At 41.3% G+C, this 20454-nt stretch overlaps 1 protein-coding gene across 3 annotated transcripts; it reads right to left on the reverse strand.

The window, feature by feature from the left end:
* Nucleotides 1-8224: 8224 nt before the first annotated feature.
* LOC147856099 (uncharacterized) lies at nucleotides 8225-19471 on the reverse strand. 3 transcript variants are annotated; one of them, XM_087329631.1, is made up of 16 exons: nucleotides 19110-19455; nucleotides 18976-19070; nucleotides 18366-18457; nucleotides 18048-18153; nucleotides 17818-17913; nucleotides 17375-17425; nucleotides 16542-16660; nucleotides 13842-13922; nucleotides 13655-13725; nucleotides 13477-13580; nucleotides 10329-10393; nucleotides 9352-9397; nucleotides 9207-9272; nucleotides 9006-9104; nucleotides 8858-8915; nucleotides 8225-8790 (listed from the first exon to the last, which is right to left on the reverse strand). In XM_087329631.1, the coding sequence occupies exons 1-16, from the start codon at nucleotides 19336-19338 to the stop codon at nucleotides 8735-8737; spliced, it is 1434 nt and encodes a 477-aa protein (XP_087185757.1). In that variant the 5' UTR covers nucleotides 19339-19455; the 3' UTR covers nucleotides 8225-8734. The 3 variants fall into 3 exon arrangements, 2 of the variants coding, with proteins under 2 accessions (XP_087185757.1, XP_087185756.1); XM_087329630.1 differs by having other exon boundaries at nucleotides 18976-19456; XR_015530716.1 differs by lacking the exons at nucleotides 8225-8790; nucleotides 8858-8915 and having other exon boundaries at nucleotides 9352-9423; nucleotides 18976-19471.
* Nucleotides 19472-20454: the final 983 nt, after the last annotated feature.

A 20454-nucleotide genomic window follows, 5' to 3' on the forward strand; every position in this document is an offset into this window, starting at 1 on the left:
GTAATCCCAACAAACTCCCCCTTCACTTCGGCATGGGATGTCTCTCCAATCCGATCCTCTTCCGGCATGCTTCCAGCTTGTCGGGTGTGAGCACCTTGGTCAGCATATCCGACCCGTTCTCGTCCGTGTGGATCTTCGTCAACATGAACTCCTTGTCTTCTATCCTTTCCCGGATCCAGTGATATCTTCGTTGGATGTGCTTCGTCCGGGAGTGATAGGCCGCGTTCTTCGCAAGGTGGATGGCACTCTGACTGTCGCAGTAGAGTCGGTACTCCTCCTGCCGGATACCGAGCTCTCTAATGAAGTCCTTCATCCATATTATTTCCTTGCCGGCTTCAACAGCCGCCATGTACTCCGCCTCCGTGGTTGACAACGCAACCGTCTTCTGCAGCCTCGACTGCCACGAAACAGCTCCCCCTGCATACGTCATCACATACCCTGATGTGGACCGGCTGGTATCTGCATCAGCCGACATATCCGAATCGGTAAAGCCGTCGAGTTCGGGCTTACCGGAGCCGAATCGGAGGCACATGTTTGCCGTGCCCTTCAGGTATCGGAGTATCCACTTGGCCGCGTTCCAGTGCTCTTTGCCGGGATTGCTCATGTACCGGCTCACCACTCCGACTGCATATCCTATGTCCGGTCTTGTACACACCATTGCGTACATCAAGCTTCCGATGGCAGAGGCATATGGTACTTTCATCATGTCCTCCTTCTCAGCCTTTGTCTTGGGGCTTTGCTGGCTGGACAACTTGCAGTTTGCCGGGAGGGTTGACCCGACCGGTCTTGCTTCCGACATGTTGAACCGGTGAAGTACCTTTGTCACGTACTTCTCCTGTGACAGCCACAACTGCTTCTTCTTCCGGTCCCGGATGATGTGCATCCCTAGTATTTGCCTCGCCGGACCCAGGTCCTTCATTGAGAAGGTTCGGTGAAGCGCTTTCTTCAGCATCCGTATCTTGACCTGGTCCCGTCCAACGATCAACATGTCATCCACGTACAGGAGGAGTATTAGAAAGTCTCCTCCTTCGAACTTCCTCACAAACACGCAGTGATCAGACTGCGTTTTCTGGTACCCTTCGTCGGTCATGAAGGAGTCGAATTTCCGGTACCACTGCCGGGGAGCCTGCTTCAGTCCGTAAAGGCTCTTCTTCAAACGACATACAAGGTGCTCCTTCCCTTTCTTCTCGAATCCTTCCGGTTGCTGCATGTAGATCTCTTCTTCGAGGTCACCGTGAAGAAATGCCGTCTTCACGTCCATCTGTTCTACCTCGAGGTCCATGCTTGCCGCTATGCTCAGCACCGTCCGGATGGAGGTCATCTTCACTACCGGGGCAAATTTCTCATCGAAGTCGACGCCCTTCTTCTGCTGGAACCCCTTCACCACGATCCTGGCTTTGTATCTCGTGGGGTTTCCGGCATCTCCCGGTTTCAGCTTGAACACCCACTTGTTTCGAAGTGCCCGCTTTCCTTTCGGCAACTCCACAAGTTCATATGTGTGGTTCTCATGCAGGGAATCCATCTCCTCCTGCATGGCACTTAACCACCTGCGGCTATGGGTGTCAACCTTTGCTTCTTCAAAACTCTCCGGCTCCCCCTCGTCGGTTAGCAGCACGTGCTCTGGTTCCGGAAATCTCCGGGGGGCCCTTCTCTCTCTTAGAGGATATCTCCGTTTCGGAGCTTCGGTAACCGGCTCCTCCATTTCCTCTTCATCTGAATCCATTTCGGGATCAGGGCCGGTTCCGGTATCAGTTTCATCTTCCTCGGCCGGTTCTGTTTCTTCACCGTCTTCGGCCGGATCCTCGAGTGCTAACCGGTCCCTTGCCGGTCGGGACTGCTCTTCGTAGAGTTGATCCTCACCGGTCGACTTGGAGCTCTTCATCTTCTTCTCCGACTCCCAGTCGGCGAGTGTCTTGTCCTCCATGAAGATGATATCTCGACTCCTGAATATCTTCTTGTCGACCGGGTCCCATACTCGGTAGCCGAACTCGTCGTCGCCGTAACCGAGGAATATGCATGGCCGGGTCTTTGGATCTAACTTTCCTCTCCGGTCCTTTGCCACATGCACATATGCGAGACACCCGAACACCTTCAGATGCCGGTAGGATACTTCCTTACCGGTCCACACTCTCTGCGGCGTGTCTCCGTCCAAAGGTACTGAGGGTGATCTGTTTATCACGTATGTTGCCGTCGACATTGCCTCAGCCCAAAACCCCTTGGGTAATTTCGCATGCGCCAGCATAGTCCGGACCCTCTCCATTATGGTCTGGTTCATCCTCTCGGCCAGCCCGTTCAGTTCCGGCGTCTTCGGCACAGTAAACTCGAGCCGGATTCCCATCGAACGGCAATACTCCTCAAATTGCCCTCGGTATTCTCCTCCGTTATCCGCTCGTAGTGCTTTCAGCTTCTTGCCGGATTCTCTTTCCATTCTCGCGTGGAGTTCTTTGAAGACGGACAATACTTGGTCCTTTGTCTTCAACGGTGCCGTCCACAGCTTCCGGCTATGGTCATCTATGAATGTTACGAAGTACTGGGCTCCGCCATGTGACTTCGTTTCTACCTGACACACATCAGTGTGTACCAACTCCAATGGTACACTACGTCTCATCGGTGGTCTTGAGCGGAAGGAGGTCCGGTTTTGCTTACCGGCCAGGCAATCAGTGCACTTCCCCAAGTGTACGTGGTTTACCGGTATCAGGTTGACTTCGGCAAGCCTCTTCATCCCCTTCTCACTCATGTGGCACAGTCTCTTGTGCCACAGCTCACCGGCAGTGTCAGCTGCCACGTTCAGCTCCTCCGGACATAGCCGGGAATTCATCAGGTACAGTGTGTTGACCTTCCGGGCCCGAGCCACTATCAGGCTCCCTTTGCTGAACTTCATGACACCGTTCCGGATGCTACCCGTGTAGCCTTCATCGTCTAGCCTCCCGGCCGAAATCAGGTTCAATCGGACCTCCGGAACGTGTCGGACATCTTTCAGCAGCATCTTGCATCCGGTTGATGTCATCAGCCACACGTCTCCTATGCCGGCAATCCGGCATGTACCTTCATTTCCCATTCGGACACAGCCGTGCTCACCGGTTGTGTAGGATGAGAAGTATTTCTTCTCCGGGGTCAGGTGGAACGACGCTCTGGAATCGACCACCCAGGTCATCTCTTCACCGGCAAGGTTCAGCTCCCTCTCTTCGGTAATGAGCATTATCTCTTCTTCACTTGCCGCGAGTGCCGTCGTTCCTTTCCGGTCCTGCCCTCGCCGATCCGGACCTCTCCGGTCCGTGGCTCCCCAGTATGCACCGTTTCGCTCCGGTGACTTCTTCGAATCGGTGTCGTCGGCTCCATTGTCTTTTCGGTAATGCCGACAATTCTTTCGGAAGTGCCCCGGCTTCCCACAATGGAAGCATGTGGGCCTTCCTCTTGACTGCGACCGGGTCCCCGACTTCTCCCGTCTTTGCGGACTTCGGTTCCGTTGTCTTCCCCGATCCGATTCGGTAAGCAGCATCTTCGGATCGGAGGTTGGTTCTTTATCTCTCCGACGCGCTTCTTCGTTCAAAATGCTTGTCTTTACCGTTTGTAGGGACAAGTTATCTTCGGTGCAGGAGGTGCTGAGAGTCACCACCAAGTTCTCCCAGCTTTCCGGCAATGTACACATCAGGATGATGGCTTGCATTGCATCCTCCAACGGGAACTTGATCACCGCAAGCTGGTTCACAAATCCCATGAACGTGCTTACGTGTTCCACCATACTCTCGCCGTCCCGGTACTTGAGGTTCACTATCTTCCTCATCAGGGAGGTCCGGTTCAACGTATTCTTCCTCTCGTAGAGGCCCGACAGCTTTCGCCACATCTCATATGCGTTGGTGTCGTTCGCCACATGTTGTAGAACGCTCACATCGACATATTGCCGGATCGTCGCTACGGCTTTCCGGTTCAGGAGCTTCCACTCCGACTCTATTACCCCCTTGGGTATCTCGGCATTGTCGATCGGTTCGTATAGGTCTCAGACGATGAGAAGGTCTTCCATCTTTATCTTCCAGTCGGCGTAGTTCTGTGAGTTCAACACCATCATGCCCGGAGGCCCACTACCGCCGCCTTCCATTTTCTGTGTTATCGTCGCTCTGATACCACTTTGTTAAGCACATTGCTCGGCCACAACCGAGGAATAGGATCAACTCACAGAAAACAGGAAATACAAAATTGTACGAAGACAATAGAGAGAAGAGTACACAGGATGTTTTACGTGGAAAGCCCTAAATGGGAAAAACCACGGGAGTCCTCAAACTCCAACTATCACTATAAACAGAGATGTACAATGGTGAAGCTACAAGGCAACAACCTTGAGCTCACTGTCTTCGCCACAGGCGGCGGTAATACACAGAGGCAACGACCTCTTCGTCTCTCTCTCTCTCTCTCTCTCTCTCTCTCTCGGCTGCTCACTTAGCTCCCTCTAAGTGGAAAAACTAGAAAAATGAGTAACAAACAAACAGTTTGCCCTAAGTCATATTTATACACATATGACTTTCGGGCTATTTACAAATATAGCCTCAAGGGCCCTTGGCAAACATATTCACAAATATGTCCCCACATCCGGATCTATCTCCGGGTACCTTCGTCATCCGGCTCCGTAGCTGGGGTCTTCATCATCCGGCTGCTCCGTAGCCGGGGTCTTCATCATCCGGCTCCGTAGCCGGGGTCTTCATCATCCGGCTCCGTAGCCGGGGTCATCATCATCCGGCTCCGTAGCCGGGGTCTTCATCATCCGGCTCCGTAGCCAGGGTCTTCATCATCCGGCTGCTCCGTAGCCGGGGTCTTCATCATCCGGCTCCGTAGCCGGGGTCATCATCATCCGGCTCCGTAGCCGGGGTCTTCATCATCCGGACATCCGACCATCCCATCCGGAGGGACCGTAATCCCAACATATACAACATCATGATCTCCCAAGGACACTATATTCTAAATCTGCTCTTCAAGTTTGGGATGATAGAGTGTAAGCTCGTCACTACCCCTCTCAATCAAAATCTAAAGCTATATGTTGATTCCAACACAGAAGAGTGTGAGCTGACCTTCTATTGACCGCTAGTCGGAAGCCTAATCTACCTCACTATTATGCAACCCGACCTTAGCTACACCGTCGGCATCCTTAGCCAGTTTATGTAGACACCACATAACACTCACCTATTGTAAGCAAGTGTTACGCTATGTCAATGAGATGATGGACTTCGGCATCCTCTACAAATCGGTCACACCGACTCGACTCAAAGTGTACATCGATGCCGATTGGGCCAGCTACAAAGCCGACAGACGATCAACATCGGGATTCGTCTTCTCCCTCGGCAGCGGTGCCATATCGTGAAGCAGTAAGAAGCAGCCGACAATTGCATTGTGGAGCACAAAGGCCGAATACATGGGCGCAGCGATTGCTACATGTGAAGTTGTTTGGCTAAAATGAATCTTGCAAGATCTCGGCGTTCCCACCAAGGATCCAATTCTCCTCTACTACGACAACATGAGCAACATCCACTTGGCCCGCAACCCAATATTCCACGCTCGAACTAAGCACATTGAGGTGCATTACCATTTTATTAGAGAGCGTGTCCAGGCCGGAGATATCGACCTGCAACACATGAGCACGAACCTGCAAACCGACCACATCTTCACAAAGGCCCTGGGCGTCAACAAGCTACGACAATTCACAACGAACCTAGGTCTCTCGACTGTCGACCGGCCGAGCGTGAGGGAGTAAGGAACCGTCTGACATGACGTCGATCGGAGTAGAATGATCACGGGAGTGAGCGGGCCATCCGTATCTAACTCAAAGCCGACCCGAAGACCAGTTTGAATCAACTATTCGGCGACCGGAAATTGTGTTTGAAAGGGCGTGTTGAGAATCAAACTCAACTTCCCTAGTGTGGGAACACACCTTAGTATACTCAAGTGTGTGAACACCCCACCTCCTAGTATAGTAACTAGTGTGTTATAGAACTTTAAGGTTTTATGACACATATTTAGTAGATAGTTAAGTCTCCACCTTTTTTGTAAGTGGTGGTTGTAGTGGGAGAACATAGAGAGAAGGTGACTACATAATAACCTTCTCCTCTTTGTAATAGTTGGTTGTCTTATTTTCTCTTTTGAATATAGTTTTCTGGTTTTCTGTATAACTCTGTGTTCTCTCTCTCTCTCTTACATACACACCTTCCCCTGCACAAAATCACTCTCAATTCTTTACAATTGTACATATATAATCTTCAATTCACTCTCAATTCTTTACAGTTGTACATATATAATCTTCAATTGTTCCTTTCATCTCATGCTTTAGAGAAAAGACTATAGGATTCCACTTTGGTTCCCTTGTGAAGTTGGTTAAAATTTCTTCCTTTACATGAAGGAAGTTATTCCAAGCATATGGAAGTGGTAGAATAAAATTCTTGCTTGGTCTTCTAGGGTGAGACTAAAAACGACGACTTTTGTCCCACGTGAGAGTGGCTCGTAGGTTTATGCAATTGTTCGAATCATTCTAGATGGTCGTAAGCATCACCCAACTATATATCTTGAGGTACGAGCTTACTTATCGGATGAATTGTGGCTATCATTCACATGACCATGAGAGGGAGTGGGCCCCCACTCTTGGTCCACTAAGGATAAATAGAGCAATAGCTATTTCTAAAATTAGGTGTGTCAATAATTGGGGCTATCATCTCAATGTTGTGGGTATTCTATAATTGGGTTATTGTTGGAGTCCTAGTGGTTTGGCATCCAATTGTTGGTTCCTCATGGCAAGTAAAAGTGCTAGGAAATTTAGGCACAAATGTTGTGTATGAATGTGGTGGTATATATGCGGCACTCATGAGCCGTCAAAATTCAACATATCTATTCATACTCAATAAGCTATTGTTGCAGTCGTGCATTTACCAAGGATGGATTTTGATTTCCACTAGCATTTCTTCAAGTCATTTGCCATTGGCTAGATAATTCAACCAAAGATCAATGTCTTTATTCAAAGCTTTGAGTTCAAGGATTCCATCTTCTTTAGTGCATATGAAGTTGTCCAAGGTCAACTATGGCAAACCTTTCCAAAGGGCAAGAGAGGTGGATGTCGTAGTTGATTCTGTCTCAAGATTCTCATTTAGATTGACCTTTTTAAGCCACCATCCAAGTTCATGAGTACTCGTTTTATGATTGGGTAGTAGGTTCGTTGCACTTTGTATACCTTTTGAAGGTTTTTGTGGACCCAAAAAAACAACCAAGTATCCAATACAATGAGACATGTTTGACTTGTGTATATACTGTAGTTGACACTATGTTGCGAGTGGGTTTCGTTTTTGTACTCAATTTTTTTACACACAACATGATAGTTCACCACAATGGCACACCAAGATGAGAGTGTCTAAATGATGATTCTGAAATCTCAACATGATGGTTGAAGGGAACTCTACATGATAATTTTTAGTTGAGGTTTTTTTACCCTCAATCCTACTGTTTTCAACAAGCTCTACATGACGGTTGTCTGTCAACTCTACATGATGGTTTTCTATGAGGTTGATGCACACACCAACAAACAAAGGACAAAAACAAATCCAACAAACATAACATCAAGCTAATTAAGACATTAACAATGGTTTCGATGAGTTCTACACATTCCTTGTATAATTTGCTACATGATATGATTGGTAATGACATATACATGATGGTTTGCAATTAGTTTTGCACCTCTAAATGATGGTTTGCATTGTCATCTACACAACAGTTAACAAGTGGGTTTTTTAGACTACACAATGGTTTGTAGTGTATGTTAATATGACACTTTCACTTGACCTTTGCAACAACCTATTTAAATTCATCATTAAATAAAGTTTCATTTATTTATTAATTTGCCTAGTTATCACAACTTGAATAATTAACAATTAATAAATATACTCCACTTATAACAAAATTAATTTAGCTATATGCCACAAATGGGCAATCCATTCATTCACCAAGCTCATTGGGTTTGATGTCCATTGACATATACATGTGAGCTTGTTGATTTTTTACCAGTAAAATGACGTCCTATTACCATGCTATATTATCATTCACAAGGTGTGCTGAAACACAGAAAACATAATGAGAAGCAAGCTTGGATAAAATTCTCCCATAGCTTCAATTACCACTGAAGTTTCAGAATTCAACAGAAACCTGGAATAATGGCCCTGCCTCTTAAAAAGACATGTTTAAGATTCCTCTTAAAACATTAACATCCCAAAATGGCGTGATGTCTTAAGAAGAATAATCACTTGGTACAGGACAAATTACTGGATAAGATCGACAAAGAGGAGATTAATTTAATCCAGAATGTTGTAGTTATTCTTAGTAAGACAAAAGAAGATTTTATGGCATAAGGTTCGAATATTTGCCTTAGCTCAGACTTGTGCAGTTTGTTTTCATCAAAAAAGTGATGACTCCAATGCCCACTCATTTTTCATTTGTCTCGATCTAAATGTACATTATTGCTTTTGATAAAACACCTTTCTTTCTCTCTATATAACACAGTAGGCTTTTCATGTATCCTTTTGACTATCAATATTCGACATAGATTGGACATTGGTATGTGGGTCCTTTACCCTCAAAGACTTGTCGAACCCAATCCTAATCAACATAGCAAGCTCCATCGAGAAATGTTTCTCAGACACTTCAAAATATAGGCTATCATCACTCCTGGGTATCACAAAGTGGTCTTCAACAGGATATAAATGTACTAATGTTAGCATTCCTGAGGTCTGCGTACAATTAGAAGCGGTGTCTGCTCATCAGCATTTCCTGGAACCAAAGACAGATGTTACTACCATTCACAATGTGAGTTAATCTATGCTAAGCTACAACTAACCTGCAGGATTGGTTAGAAGTGTCTTTTCCAAGTAAATCTGATCCACTTTGTCAGATGCCTGGCAAAAGAGAACTTCAGTCAGACCCAAACTTACTACAAACCATTCCAGTTGAGTCTGGAACCATAGACTTCAGTAGTAGGAACTCACAGCTAAAATGTGAACTCTCTTTAAGTTGTTTGCATCCACAATAGCAACTCCGAAACCTGTCATTTCTTGAAGGTAGTCTACAGTACTTTGTGTCTCAATCTGTTTACAACAATTAGGCAGTTCAAAAACAGCACATGTAAAATCAGTATTTGGATTATTCCAGGAAAAAATCACATGGGTAGAATGTAACAAAACTATTACCGGCCCTAGTGTGATGAATTGGTCATAAGGTGGAAGAGTTCCACTCACATCATCTATAAGCCGAGCCTTCGTGAAATCGCTCAAACCATTAGCATAAATAATATTTCCTACACTGAACCAGGAAAAGACGAGCGAAAACTCTTACCTGCTGACCTGCCAATTGATAGAACACACCCCGTACCTGAAAAAGTCTGCATGATCACCAGATCCACTACACCTATTTAATGGTTGGACATTCCAAATCAAACAGATAAAAAGAATACAGTAATAAACCAATAAAAACCATACCAATATCAGATGCTCTCATAATCTAACAGTATGTTTTCCCATTTGCATATAGACACTCATATATGTCCACTGATATAGATGTAGCTATAAAGTTTCCAACCTTGCAACATGTGGGGTTCTTACTTATGCAACTCTCAACTAACGATGGTCATCCTTTGATGTATCTTAATCAAAATCATCATTTTTTTTAGTGTAGTTATAAAGCTTCTAATCTTGCAACATGTGGGGTTCTTACTTGGTAATGCAACTTTCAACTAACGATGGTCATCCTTTGATGTATCTTAATCAAAACCTAAGGTCATCCTTTGATGTATCTAAATCAAAACCTAAGGTCATCCTTTTTTATGAGTTCCCAATTAACAACAGGCATTCTAGCACTGCACGACTTTCTGAACTCTGAACTACCAAAGCCAGTCCTAGCATTGCTGATCAGTGTTAGAATGGGACTGACGTCTGAAAGAAAGTAGCTATAAAATTTTAAGTGAGAGATTATGGACCACATTCTACCCCCTTTGACATAACTGATTATTATTTCCAATTTATGTGATTCAAGGAATCAAATATTTTCTTAAATCTACAACATATTTTGACCAAAAACTTCTATTTATTTATCACCATTTACGTGCATACAAAAAGTTTCATCCACATTTAACATGAAGTTTCACTCCAGATTTTCTTTTCTTGCCTCAAATTAGGATTCCACACAAACCTATTCTATCAGGTATATAGGTGAAAAATATGCTACAAAAGATTACAACTGTAAAAAGGACTGGAATTTGCATTTAACCAACATAATATTGCAAACAGAAATAATACAACTTATGAAAGACTCACCTGCCAAGTATGGCAAAAAAGATAGCAAATAAAACTCTCAACTTTCCAACAATATCAATTAGTGCCTGCAGATTATATTTTTTTTAAATAAAAGAAAAGAAGGATATATTAACATCTAAAAAAGATCAAAATGATATACAAGGCCAAAAGAAAATGCTTATGACATATGACATAGATTACAACTGTTATGTTAGCTCATCAATGCAAGAACTAAAAGAAAAATGTCTTTCTTCTCTAGCTTCCGAAAACTAAATAGCTTGAAATTAATAAAGAATAACCAACAAGGTTTGATGCTCGACAGTTGGAACTAAATTTGCTGACATTTACCGACATTAAGGAGTTAACATTATGGGCCATAAGGTTAAAAAAAAAAGTGAGAATTTATAAGTCAAGATAGATCCAATCAGCTATCCTTCGAAGTAGCAACATTTTTTCTGGACATCAGACAGTTGCACCGCAAATTATATAACGTAACTTGACGACACAGGCAAGTTCAATCATTGCACAGTACACAGCTATGCTAATGAAATGGCTGCATGCATAAACGGTTGCACTGAAATCAAAAAAAGTAGCCACGGAGAGGAAACCAAACTCCAAAAAATAAAAATGTGGAGCCAAAAATACACAAAAAGACGTGTCCAACAAATCAACATCCCGGATAAGAGAAAAGGACTGAAATAACAGAAACGAAAAGCAGACAATGATAGCAGTACACAAAAGATGTCAGGGCCAAAGTAGTAGAACAAGAAGCCATCACTCTCATGATTGACATCGTAGAGGAAGATAATAAATTAAAAGAAACAGCGAGCAAATGCAAAGGCTGAGTTGTAGAGGGAAGAAAAACTCTCTGGTTCAATCTACTACTCTGCATTACCCACTAAAGAAAAGAAAGAAAGAAAGACATATTAACATCTTTTAAGAGGCCAAAATGGCCTATAAGACCAAACAAAGAGGCAACAGGAAGGAATTCCGCCACTACAAGAGTAAACACAGATTGTTAAAATCCTTTGTGGCGCATCGAAGATGTCATTAAAGATAAGAGGAAGGTGAAACATGTCACAGCAGAGACCACAGAGTTTAACAAAATCTTTGGCAATGGAACTCCAATGAATTTGATCTTTTGGATAGTGGATAAGAAAAATTCTGAAAGACAAAAATATATATTTACATTTTCTCGGAGTACAAAATTATCTACGCAACCGAAAAAAAAACATAAACTATTGTCTCATCTTTGATGGCAACAAATAAAAATAAATATCACTAAACTAGTAAAAATGCCTATCGTACCAGATATTCTCATTTCATGCTTACTGCCTTCAAAATATTTTCAATATGAAATGATCCAAATGGAGGGGTTTCTGAAGCTAGGAAAGCACCTTAGGTGTTGGGTGATGATGCGCCTCAGTGATATGGAGACTAAGTCTTCCAATGGCGGAAGATTAGCGAAACATTGAACGTCATAATAGCTCATATGATAAGGAACAAAACATCAGTACCATTTGAGATAGTTAGAACTGGGTTGGAGTTGGGATTAAAGGCCCTTTAGTTTTCTACAATTGAACTAGAAAAACGTTTTTTAGATAATTTAATATTTTCTAATTTTTGTTAGAGTTCTACAATCTCGTTTTCAGAAATGTACTACAACTTCTAAAAGAATATTTTGTACACTGAATGGGATCCTTGGACAAGATTCCCACATACCATTAAATAGGTATTTATGAGGCCATGACTTAGCTGTCTCATCAGCATTTAAAACTCTTCTTCTAAGAGCATATTCTGTTTATCTTGAATAGGACACATATGTGCGTGCACTCCTACCTTCAACATTTTTTTAAGTGATGAGCTTTTGTTTTACAGAACTGCTTCTGCTTTCTTTAATCTCTCATATGTGTTAAACCCAATAATTGTTTTTAGTTTCATATCTTTACCTTTAGATATTTCAGAAAACTGTCATTCTATCTTCTACTTCTTTACAGTTGGGATCCTGAAAAGAGGCATTCACATTTTCTAGTGTGAGTTGTATATATTGAATCTGGAAATTTCCTAGGCATCACTCTCAACAGTTGTCTCTTGCCTCATCTATATAACTCGCAGAGGAAGGTGAAACCAATTGTTGGTATTAACATATGAAAGATTAGCATGGATATGGATGCATTCGATATTTTTGAGAATAGCCTTGACCCTACATTTTTATTATATTATTAAGCCTGAGTGAAATAACGTGATAAGGCTTCATATCATTAAACTGGATGACCCAATATAAACCTTACATACGGCCCCAGATGGTTTTATCACCCAAGCCATGTATAAGGAGACACACATACTTGTGCACAGCGATGTGGCATGTATGACTATCATCGTATCAACTGCAGATAGAGATAAGAAGATATATACATATAGTTTTTAAGGGATCACATCTGGTATCTTTGCTATAAAAGAAGATGAATATGAGGACCATCATGCAATTTGCCGTGCACGTAGGCCCCGGCCCCATGGACCACGACCTCGACACCCTTGTCATCGACAAATAAAAGCCATTATCTCCCGCCATCGTAGGTGCGTCCCTCGCTTCGGAGACATTTCCATTCTGGATCGACCTATGCTAGAGATCTTTCGAAGACAAATGCTACAATATACCTAACTTGAGAATCTCACATGTGCCAAAAACCAGATTCCCTCGTTTTTTCTCTTTTCATCTTATTTACTTTTATATTTACTGTGTAATATTTATTTTATTTTGATTTGTTCTCAAAGACAAGACAACACTCAAGATGTAATCACTTATTTGGTCTTATAGGCCAATTTGGCCTCTTAAAAGATGTTACTATTTCTTTCTTTCTTTCTTTCTTTCTCATTCACATTGGAAACAGAGTCTGGGGTTTAAATGAATATTGAGCAGCAAGAAAAGATACGTGACTGCCTAAATGTACCGAAAACCGAAGAATGTATCACTTTGGAATGCCTCACATATGAGGTCATTAGGCATGATTTTCAGCATTTTCAATAAGGTTGTACAGATACAGTATCACCAAAGATAGATACTAGGCATGCTTGATCAAAAAACACTTATTGAATATCAAAAAAGTGAAAATTGGCAACTAGCTTTGTTTTCCATTTCAGTTTTTATTTTCAAAAAAGTGAAATGTACCTGCATGCCACAAGCAGATGCTAATGAGGATGTTGGGTGGAAAAAACGGCAAGCTATCTTTGCGAAAGTTGATGGCATTATATTGTGTGGATGTCGAAAGCGTCCTGGTAAACGATACCGTAATAGAATATCATAACACGAATGTAACTATAACATAAAATAGAATATATTTACGTACCTTGCATAATAGCAAGGGGTGTTTCTCCAATAACAATTGTATCTCCACAAGTTGCATGGCATATGGCATACCTTAAAATAAAATACCAATACCAGAGTAGGCAAATTAAGAAAGCACGAGCATATTTGAATAACTAAACACACATAAAATACCTCAAGTTGAAATGTGATAAGGTTGAGAATCCTACGTTTTAAGTACCTCTAATGGATCATCCAAATGACAAAGAACATGCGTCCTCACAGGTAGGACAGTACTACCATTGGCAATCCTAGCAAAACAGAATGTTAAGCAACCATAAATGAAAATATTAACTCTTAATATCATTATTGCAAATATGCCCCAGCCTTAACCTAGAAAAAAAGTTATATTAATTCTTTTAAGAGGATAAGTTGGCCTAAAAGGTTGAACAAAAAATTAAATCTTACAATGTTTTCATGTCATTGAGAACAACAAACCAAAATAAATAACTAAACATTGAGTTCTAAAGAACCTAGATATTTAAGAACTCGATAATCTGAACTTAGAATAAGACTTCTGCATTCAAAAAATCTCTAACGTGTGCTGCTCTAAGATGGAGATACATCTGAAAAGAGGGAAGCACCATTAGTGCTGGGTGATACTGGCGATTATTTGCAATGACATAATGACGAATTTGTGGTTCAGATGGCCATGCTTTACGTGCATGGCAAATTAGTAATTCTTGATCTATTATAACACCATTCAAGGGTCTTGGTCTAAACCCCAATAGAAGAATGAATGAATGAAAGATATTTAACGTCTTTTTAGAGGCCAAAGTGGCCTTTAAGACCAAACATAAGATTAAATCTTAACCAAGCAAACTTTGCGACATCCCTCCATGCTGCGGTCCATCAGTCTGTTTACATGGACAGGCATAGGAAAAAGCTTTCCACCCATTCAAGGTCATCTTATCAGGCCCCGGTTATAATGGATCGTACTAATGATGCACAAAAAAATAAGAGATTAGGGAGAAAAATGGATTACAAAAGAATGGATTACTGACCACCTCTGTGTAAAGGATGAGACAAACATAAAATACCATTGTGTCCCATACCACCAAACATTACCTTATATTATTCCTTGGTTGTTGAATAACAGATCCGAAGAAAAGAGCTCTGCCTCCCTAATAGAGTCTTGACAGCATCTCAAGATGCCATAATTAAGGCAGTAGCTAGTCCCCTTTATATAGCCCAACACTAAAGGCTCCCAGTACACCATGTTTTTCCACATATCATATATCCATATGGGTTTGTCCCAGTTCCAATGGTAACTGGTTTCCTGGCTACCATACTCTTAACCCATTAAAATTAATATAGAATTGGTCTGTAAGGCTATTCCTATAATACAGGTTGTACAACCCCTTAATTGGAATCAGGAGTTCCACATGTCTGTTGATGCCTTAGAAATCGGCGATAAGCAATGTGCATATGCAGTGGTACAAATGCAGATGGTATTGGCCAGGTTCTACACCAGTCACCAGCTCTCCAAGGCAGCAAAGAACTGTTCCACAAGTGGGAAGCGCCAGGCATGTTTGACAATATCTTTTACCACAAAGTCGAGGATGACAGCTCATGCCGTGATGTGTTCTCCCATGAAAAGAACTGCATACTGAATGAGACCCACTCCGGTGTCTCAAGATCTACTATGCTGGCGATGACACGACAATTAAGGTTTGGCCACAGCAGCCTATAGTGGTTAACAGTCCAGAAGAGTGCCCATTTCTTCTGCAAAGCATGCAATAAATGTCATTGGTTGGGCCAGCCCACCATTAAGGCCAGTATGTTGCATCCAACCTGTGCTCCCATTAGAATCCTTCAGGAAATGAGGCCTCAACTTTGTCAATCCATTTTACACCCACAGCAGCCCAAACTGGGAATCATCACATCATAGTGACAAAAACATTTGATGTCATGTTTAATGCCCCATCGAACTCATCAGAGCTACCTAGATAGACACTTCATCAACGATGTCATCCACTTGTTGAACACTCGGTACATTGTGGCCCACAAGAAAAGCATGGTGCACTACCCACAAGCCAACAGCCTCATGGAATCCACCAAAAAGATCCCCAAGTCTATCCTAAAGAATAATGTCAATGAGAATCATACAGAGGGATCGCAAGCCACATTCCACACTTTTGAGTTTACCAGACAAGATTCAAAACAATGTAATACCAAGTCCCCAAATCGGGACCACCGCCTTCTGCTTAGTCTCTGGCTTGGAGATGGTCACCCCAATGGACTAACAAGTCCTCAAACTCCGCATTCATCTCATCAAGCACATGGACAAGGAACCCTCCCTCCAGGCGAAGGCCATGCTCCTAACTGCTGCAGACTAGTTAAATGGCATTCTATGCGTCAAATGCCTGCAATGACTCGAGAAGGCTTTCAGAGTTTATACCTCAAGATAGACATCAGAGTTTTCCCTAAAGTCAATTGTTCACAAGTTCCTCTCAAAGATGGAAGGTACATCTTTGATTGCCATCTATAGATAATAGAATGCTAGACGCAACAGCTGGAAAGTTCAAAAGTGACTAAAGTAGGAAAGTCCATTGCTTTAATATGAACGATTCTTATTCTTATTTTTGAAAGCATTTCTTCCAAAGTCCAATTGTCATCACTTTTTGGGTGGCAATCACTCCACTTTACATTGGCACAACAATACTGGGTTTATATCTTGTGGGTCACTCTCTAGAGCCATCTGGACTACAGATAAGCCAAATTTTATGAAATAAATAGTGCAAAATTTAAATTCTTTTACAAGAAAAACCATAACACACACATTCTATGCAACTATTTAAATAAATAAATAAATAAATAAATATATATATATATATATATATATATGTTTTCTACACTACAAAACTCACTGTTTCCAAGAAGTCTGCTGCGTGACATTATTATATTGCAGCGGTAATATTATATGTTGCAACTCAACAAACCGACCATGAGCTCCATATGACACAAAGTTTACATCCAGCCTTAGAGTCTGAAATAGGGAGAAAAAATGAACCTTTGCATTAAACCCAAAAAAACTTTCGAAAAACATTCTTTCAGTTACCTTATATATGTGCATGTTTAAAACTCGATTTCATTTACACATCTACAGGACTGAGAGTGAATCTTTATATCCTACATCAACTGTAGCCATGTACTAGTAGTCAATCAATGAAAGTGAATTTTCATAATGTCTTTTGAGCAAGGATCCCATAATTTAACTAGAACAATTGCATTATGAGTCTTATAAAGGCTGAGGTTGTCGCTGAATTCAAAGCTACATTGAATTGGTAGAACTTCTCCTTTCCTATCTCAGCTTGCTTGTTTAAGAATGAGTTGTACTAGCCTATCCAACATTTATCATCCTTTCATAACAATGTTCTCTCGTTTAGAATATAACCATGCACTTTCCAAAGTTGTCTTCACTCTTTTGGATGTTGACTACCTGGTACACTGCCCTAAACCCAAAACCACCGAAGGAAGACCAATAACAGCTAGATAATATCACAGAAGTTTGTTTTCCACAACTTTTTGAGCTATGTGATACATCATATATACAGATATCATTCATCCCTCAAAAACATCTAAGGCGCTATATAAATCTTTCCTCACCATCACAAGCTATTATAACATTTCAAAGCATGGATATTCCAAGTCAAAATTATATCAACATCAATGAGAACCTTCATATAAGTAATTCACACACCTGAAGTTGTGCCAATGGTTTTCCATTTTTTGCCATGATATCCACAGTCACCTAGAAATTATCAAGAATCTCTCTCCCTCCCTCCCTCTCTCCCTCTCTCCCTCTGCCAAAACATTGTTTATCATGAGAAGCTCTGTCCTAAATTGAGCAAGTCTGCACGTTTAATCAACTTTGTGAGAATGTGCTAAAAGTAAAGCATTTTTACTTCTACAGTGTCCTTAAAAGAGCGCAATTATTGGATATCCTCAAATATGTGAACATAAATATAAAAAAATCTTGAGTTCTTGAAATACATCAGCAGTGCTAGAATCCATCCCCTTTTCAAACTTGTTAATATAACCTTTCTTTTTTGGTGCATATAACTTTAAATATCTTTATGCAATTGAAACGTATTTACAAAGCTACACAGTTAAAGGAGTTACATCCATGGTCAAGCATTCAACCTTTATTTGTGTGCTCTTTCCAGCCTGAAGAATATACGCAAACCAGTATCCATCAGCTCTATTTCTGAATTGATTTTCAGGATGATTTGCGAGAATCTGAAAGCGACAGTTAAGTAGAGAAATTCTAAATACAATCTGTGCAATCATATGAAGTGTCCAGTTTAAAGCACAAGATATTATAACCCTTAGGGCAAGGTTCGAAGTAAAAGGATCACACAAAAAATTTCCACCTTTATTGATGTCGTAAGGGGATCTACAGTGCCATCCGATAGAAGGAGTGCTCTTGCAGATACCTCATTTATAAATACCTCATTCTGTTTTGTGATATTGCAAAACCTAGCACATATTAATTTGATTACATGAGTACTATGTGTATTATTTATAAAGAATCTTGCCATTACAAAGAAAAACCTATTTCACCAATATGAGTAATTTTTTCTGAAATAGCAAATCTTCAGGAGACCAAAATTAAAGTATTTTAAAGAGCTTTATGACTTCTCAAGTTTGATATCCCTTACAAATAACATCAGGACCAAGAGAAAGCTTACTTCATAATTCCAGAAAGCCTGTAATGGGTACTCTCGGCAATCTGCCAGGTCCAATATCCTCGTGTCACGAGAATCCCACTTGGTACATTCTCCTGAAAGATATCAGCAAAGAGAAATCGAAATAGAGATAGACAATGCAAACTGCTGCACCAAAACTTATCCCATTATTTTCCAAATAAGTGAAAGAATTTAAATTACACTTCCCATTAATGATTTTTCATGCACGCAAACTATGACATGCCCAAACCATCTAAAGCAATATTTCTACAACAAGTACCCAATAAAAGTATGGGGGGTCTCCATTGAAGAGTCTAACTTTATTTTACGCATGAATTTACTGGAAACGATTTCTTTTCTTAAGAGTTCTGGTTATAAAATGAACAAAAATCAGCCGATATGTATACAACATCTGCAAAGTTCTTCAAAGGTTGTGGTTTTTCTCATAATTTCCTATAATTCATAGATACAAAGAAAACTTTCAATGTGCCAGTTATAAAGTCAACAAATTTCATATGAATTTTTGGTGTTTCGCTCATACATTGCCATGCCTCTACTCCAAATTATACGCACCACCACAACTTTCACAAAAAATGAGAGATGATTGCCTAACCTGCATAGACAAGATGTGAGGCAACTCTTTGTCCAACCAAGAAGACGGTTGAAGTCTGTAGGTGCAATTCTGTATTCCGACTTGTGGACTCTCTTCTTCTTCTTCTTCTGCTTCTTCTTCTTCTTCTTCTTCTGCTTCTTCTTCTTCTTCTTCTGCAATGCCATTACAAGGAACCACATCTTGGAATTTCTTCCCGGAGACTTGGTTTCTGCAGACAAGTGTGGTAGCGTTTCTGAGGGCTGTCCTTCTGGAGTAGGAGGTTGGCAACCAGACGTGGAGCGGAGGGAGAAGAAGAAGAAGGGAAGTAGAGGGGATAGCTAAAACAGGGGATTGCAAACATGGTGGATGAACACTTCCGACCATGGCTCTTTGCTGCGGATACTGCAGCTACTGTTGTCGTCTTTGAATGTAGAAGAAACCCTGCTGCTGCACGCACACACGCGCACACACAAAGGTTCTATGGTTTCTTCAAGGATCCATCCCTTCCCAGGAATATGTATATGACAAGGGAAGGGGACTCCTGTTCTGTTTCCTTGGCTTTAACCAGCAGGAAGATTTGGATGGATATGGGCCATGGCCATTATCCAGCAGGGGGGGGGGGGGGAGGGGAAGGATTCCAACCCATCCATCCATCCACATTTCAATCTGCCTATACATACATTTTTCTGTTTGTTAGTAGTAGAGTAGGGCTGCCTATAGCAGAGCATCACTTTACTTGAACTGTTTGCTTTGGCTTGAATATCTGATGTATATCTCTATCTGCATATCCATTGCCAATTATCCAAGTTCATAATCAAAGTGCTCACCAAATAGAAGGGAAAAAATGAGGCATGCTTTAGTTCTAACCACTTTCCGTGTTTATCTTCACATGTATATTCCCTCGTATGTGTATGTATATATGCATAAGACCTCGATGATGAAGCACAAAATCATCGGTTGAGAGAGGCTCCTTTTCCTCTTGCCACCCTCTTGAGGCTCTAAAAAAAGCTTCACTTTTGTCTTGAAATGGAGGATCACACTACAAACCATGGTAATGGTCCTCCTAGAAAAAGGTAGTGCAAGGTTCAACCAATCATTCTATTGTTGTTAACATCTTCAGTTTTTATTAGTTTAGATGGAAATTTCTAGCACATAAAATGTTAACAAAATATAAAACATGTTGCTATTGCTCTTTCATTATATATTACATATTGCCATATTTTTCTATCATAATCCTCTTCACATCCCTCATAAGCTGTTCGCAAATCTTGTTTAGGTGAGGATTCGCAACTACAATACATGTATCATGATGAATTAACAAACTTGCATGTCTATTGTTACTTGAAGCTTTGTATGCTTGAGGTCTATTATTAATTTCCAACCTGGTTGTGGACTTCACTCAAGTGCCCTCGATCAAATGGGCAAATTAATTAAACAATATCACAAACACATTCCAAATCACAGAGTCTGAAATACTAAAATCATTCATATTGGCACTCC

This window comes from Azolla caroliniana, unplaced genomic scaffold (assembly GCF_043228905.1).
Source record: "Azolla caroliniana isolate FFs.n. ecotype wild unplaced genomic scaffold, voAzoCaro1.0.p SCAF_13, whole genome shotgun sequence".
NCBI classification, from domain to species: domain Eukaryota; kingdom Viridiplantae; phylum Streptophyta; class Polypodiopsida; order Salviniales; family Salviniaceae; genus Azolla; species Azolla caroliniana.

Excerpts from the sequence above, each read along its gene's own strand:
- LOC147856099 (XM_087329630.1), bottom strand. The coding sequence starts at position 19,338 with ATGGTCGGAAGTGTTCATCCACCATGTTTGCAATCCCCTGTTTTAGCT. Across the intron at positions 17,914-18,047 it reads CCCTTACGACATCAATAAAG|ATTCTCGCAAATCATCCTGA; the intron begins GTGGAAATTTTT and ends TGTCGCTTTCAG. Across the intron at positions 9,105-9,206 it reads AATTCATCACACTAGGGCCG|ATTGAGACACAAAGTACTGT; the intron begins GTAATAGTTTTG and ends TGTTGTAAACAG.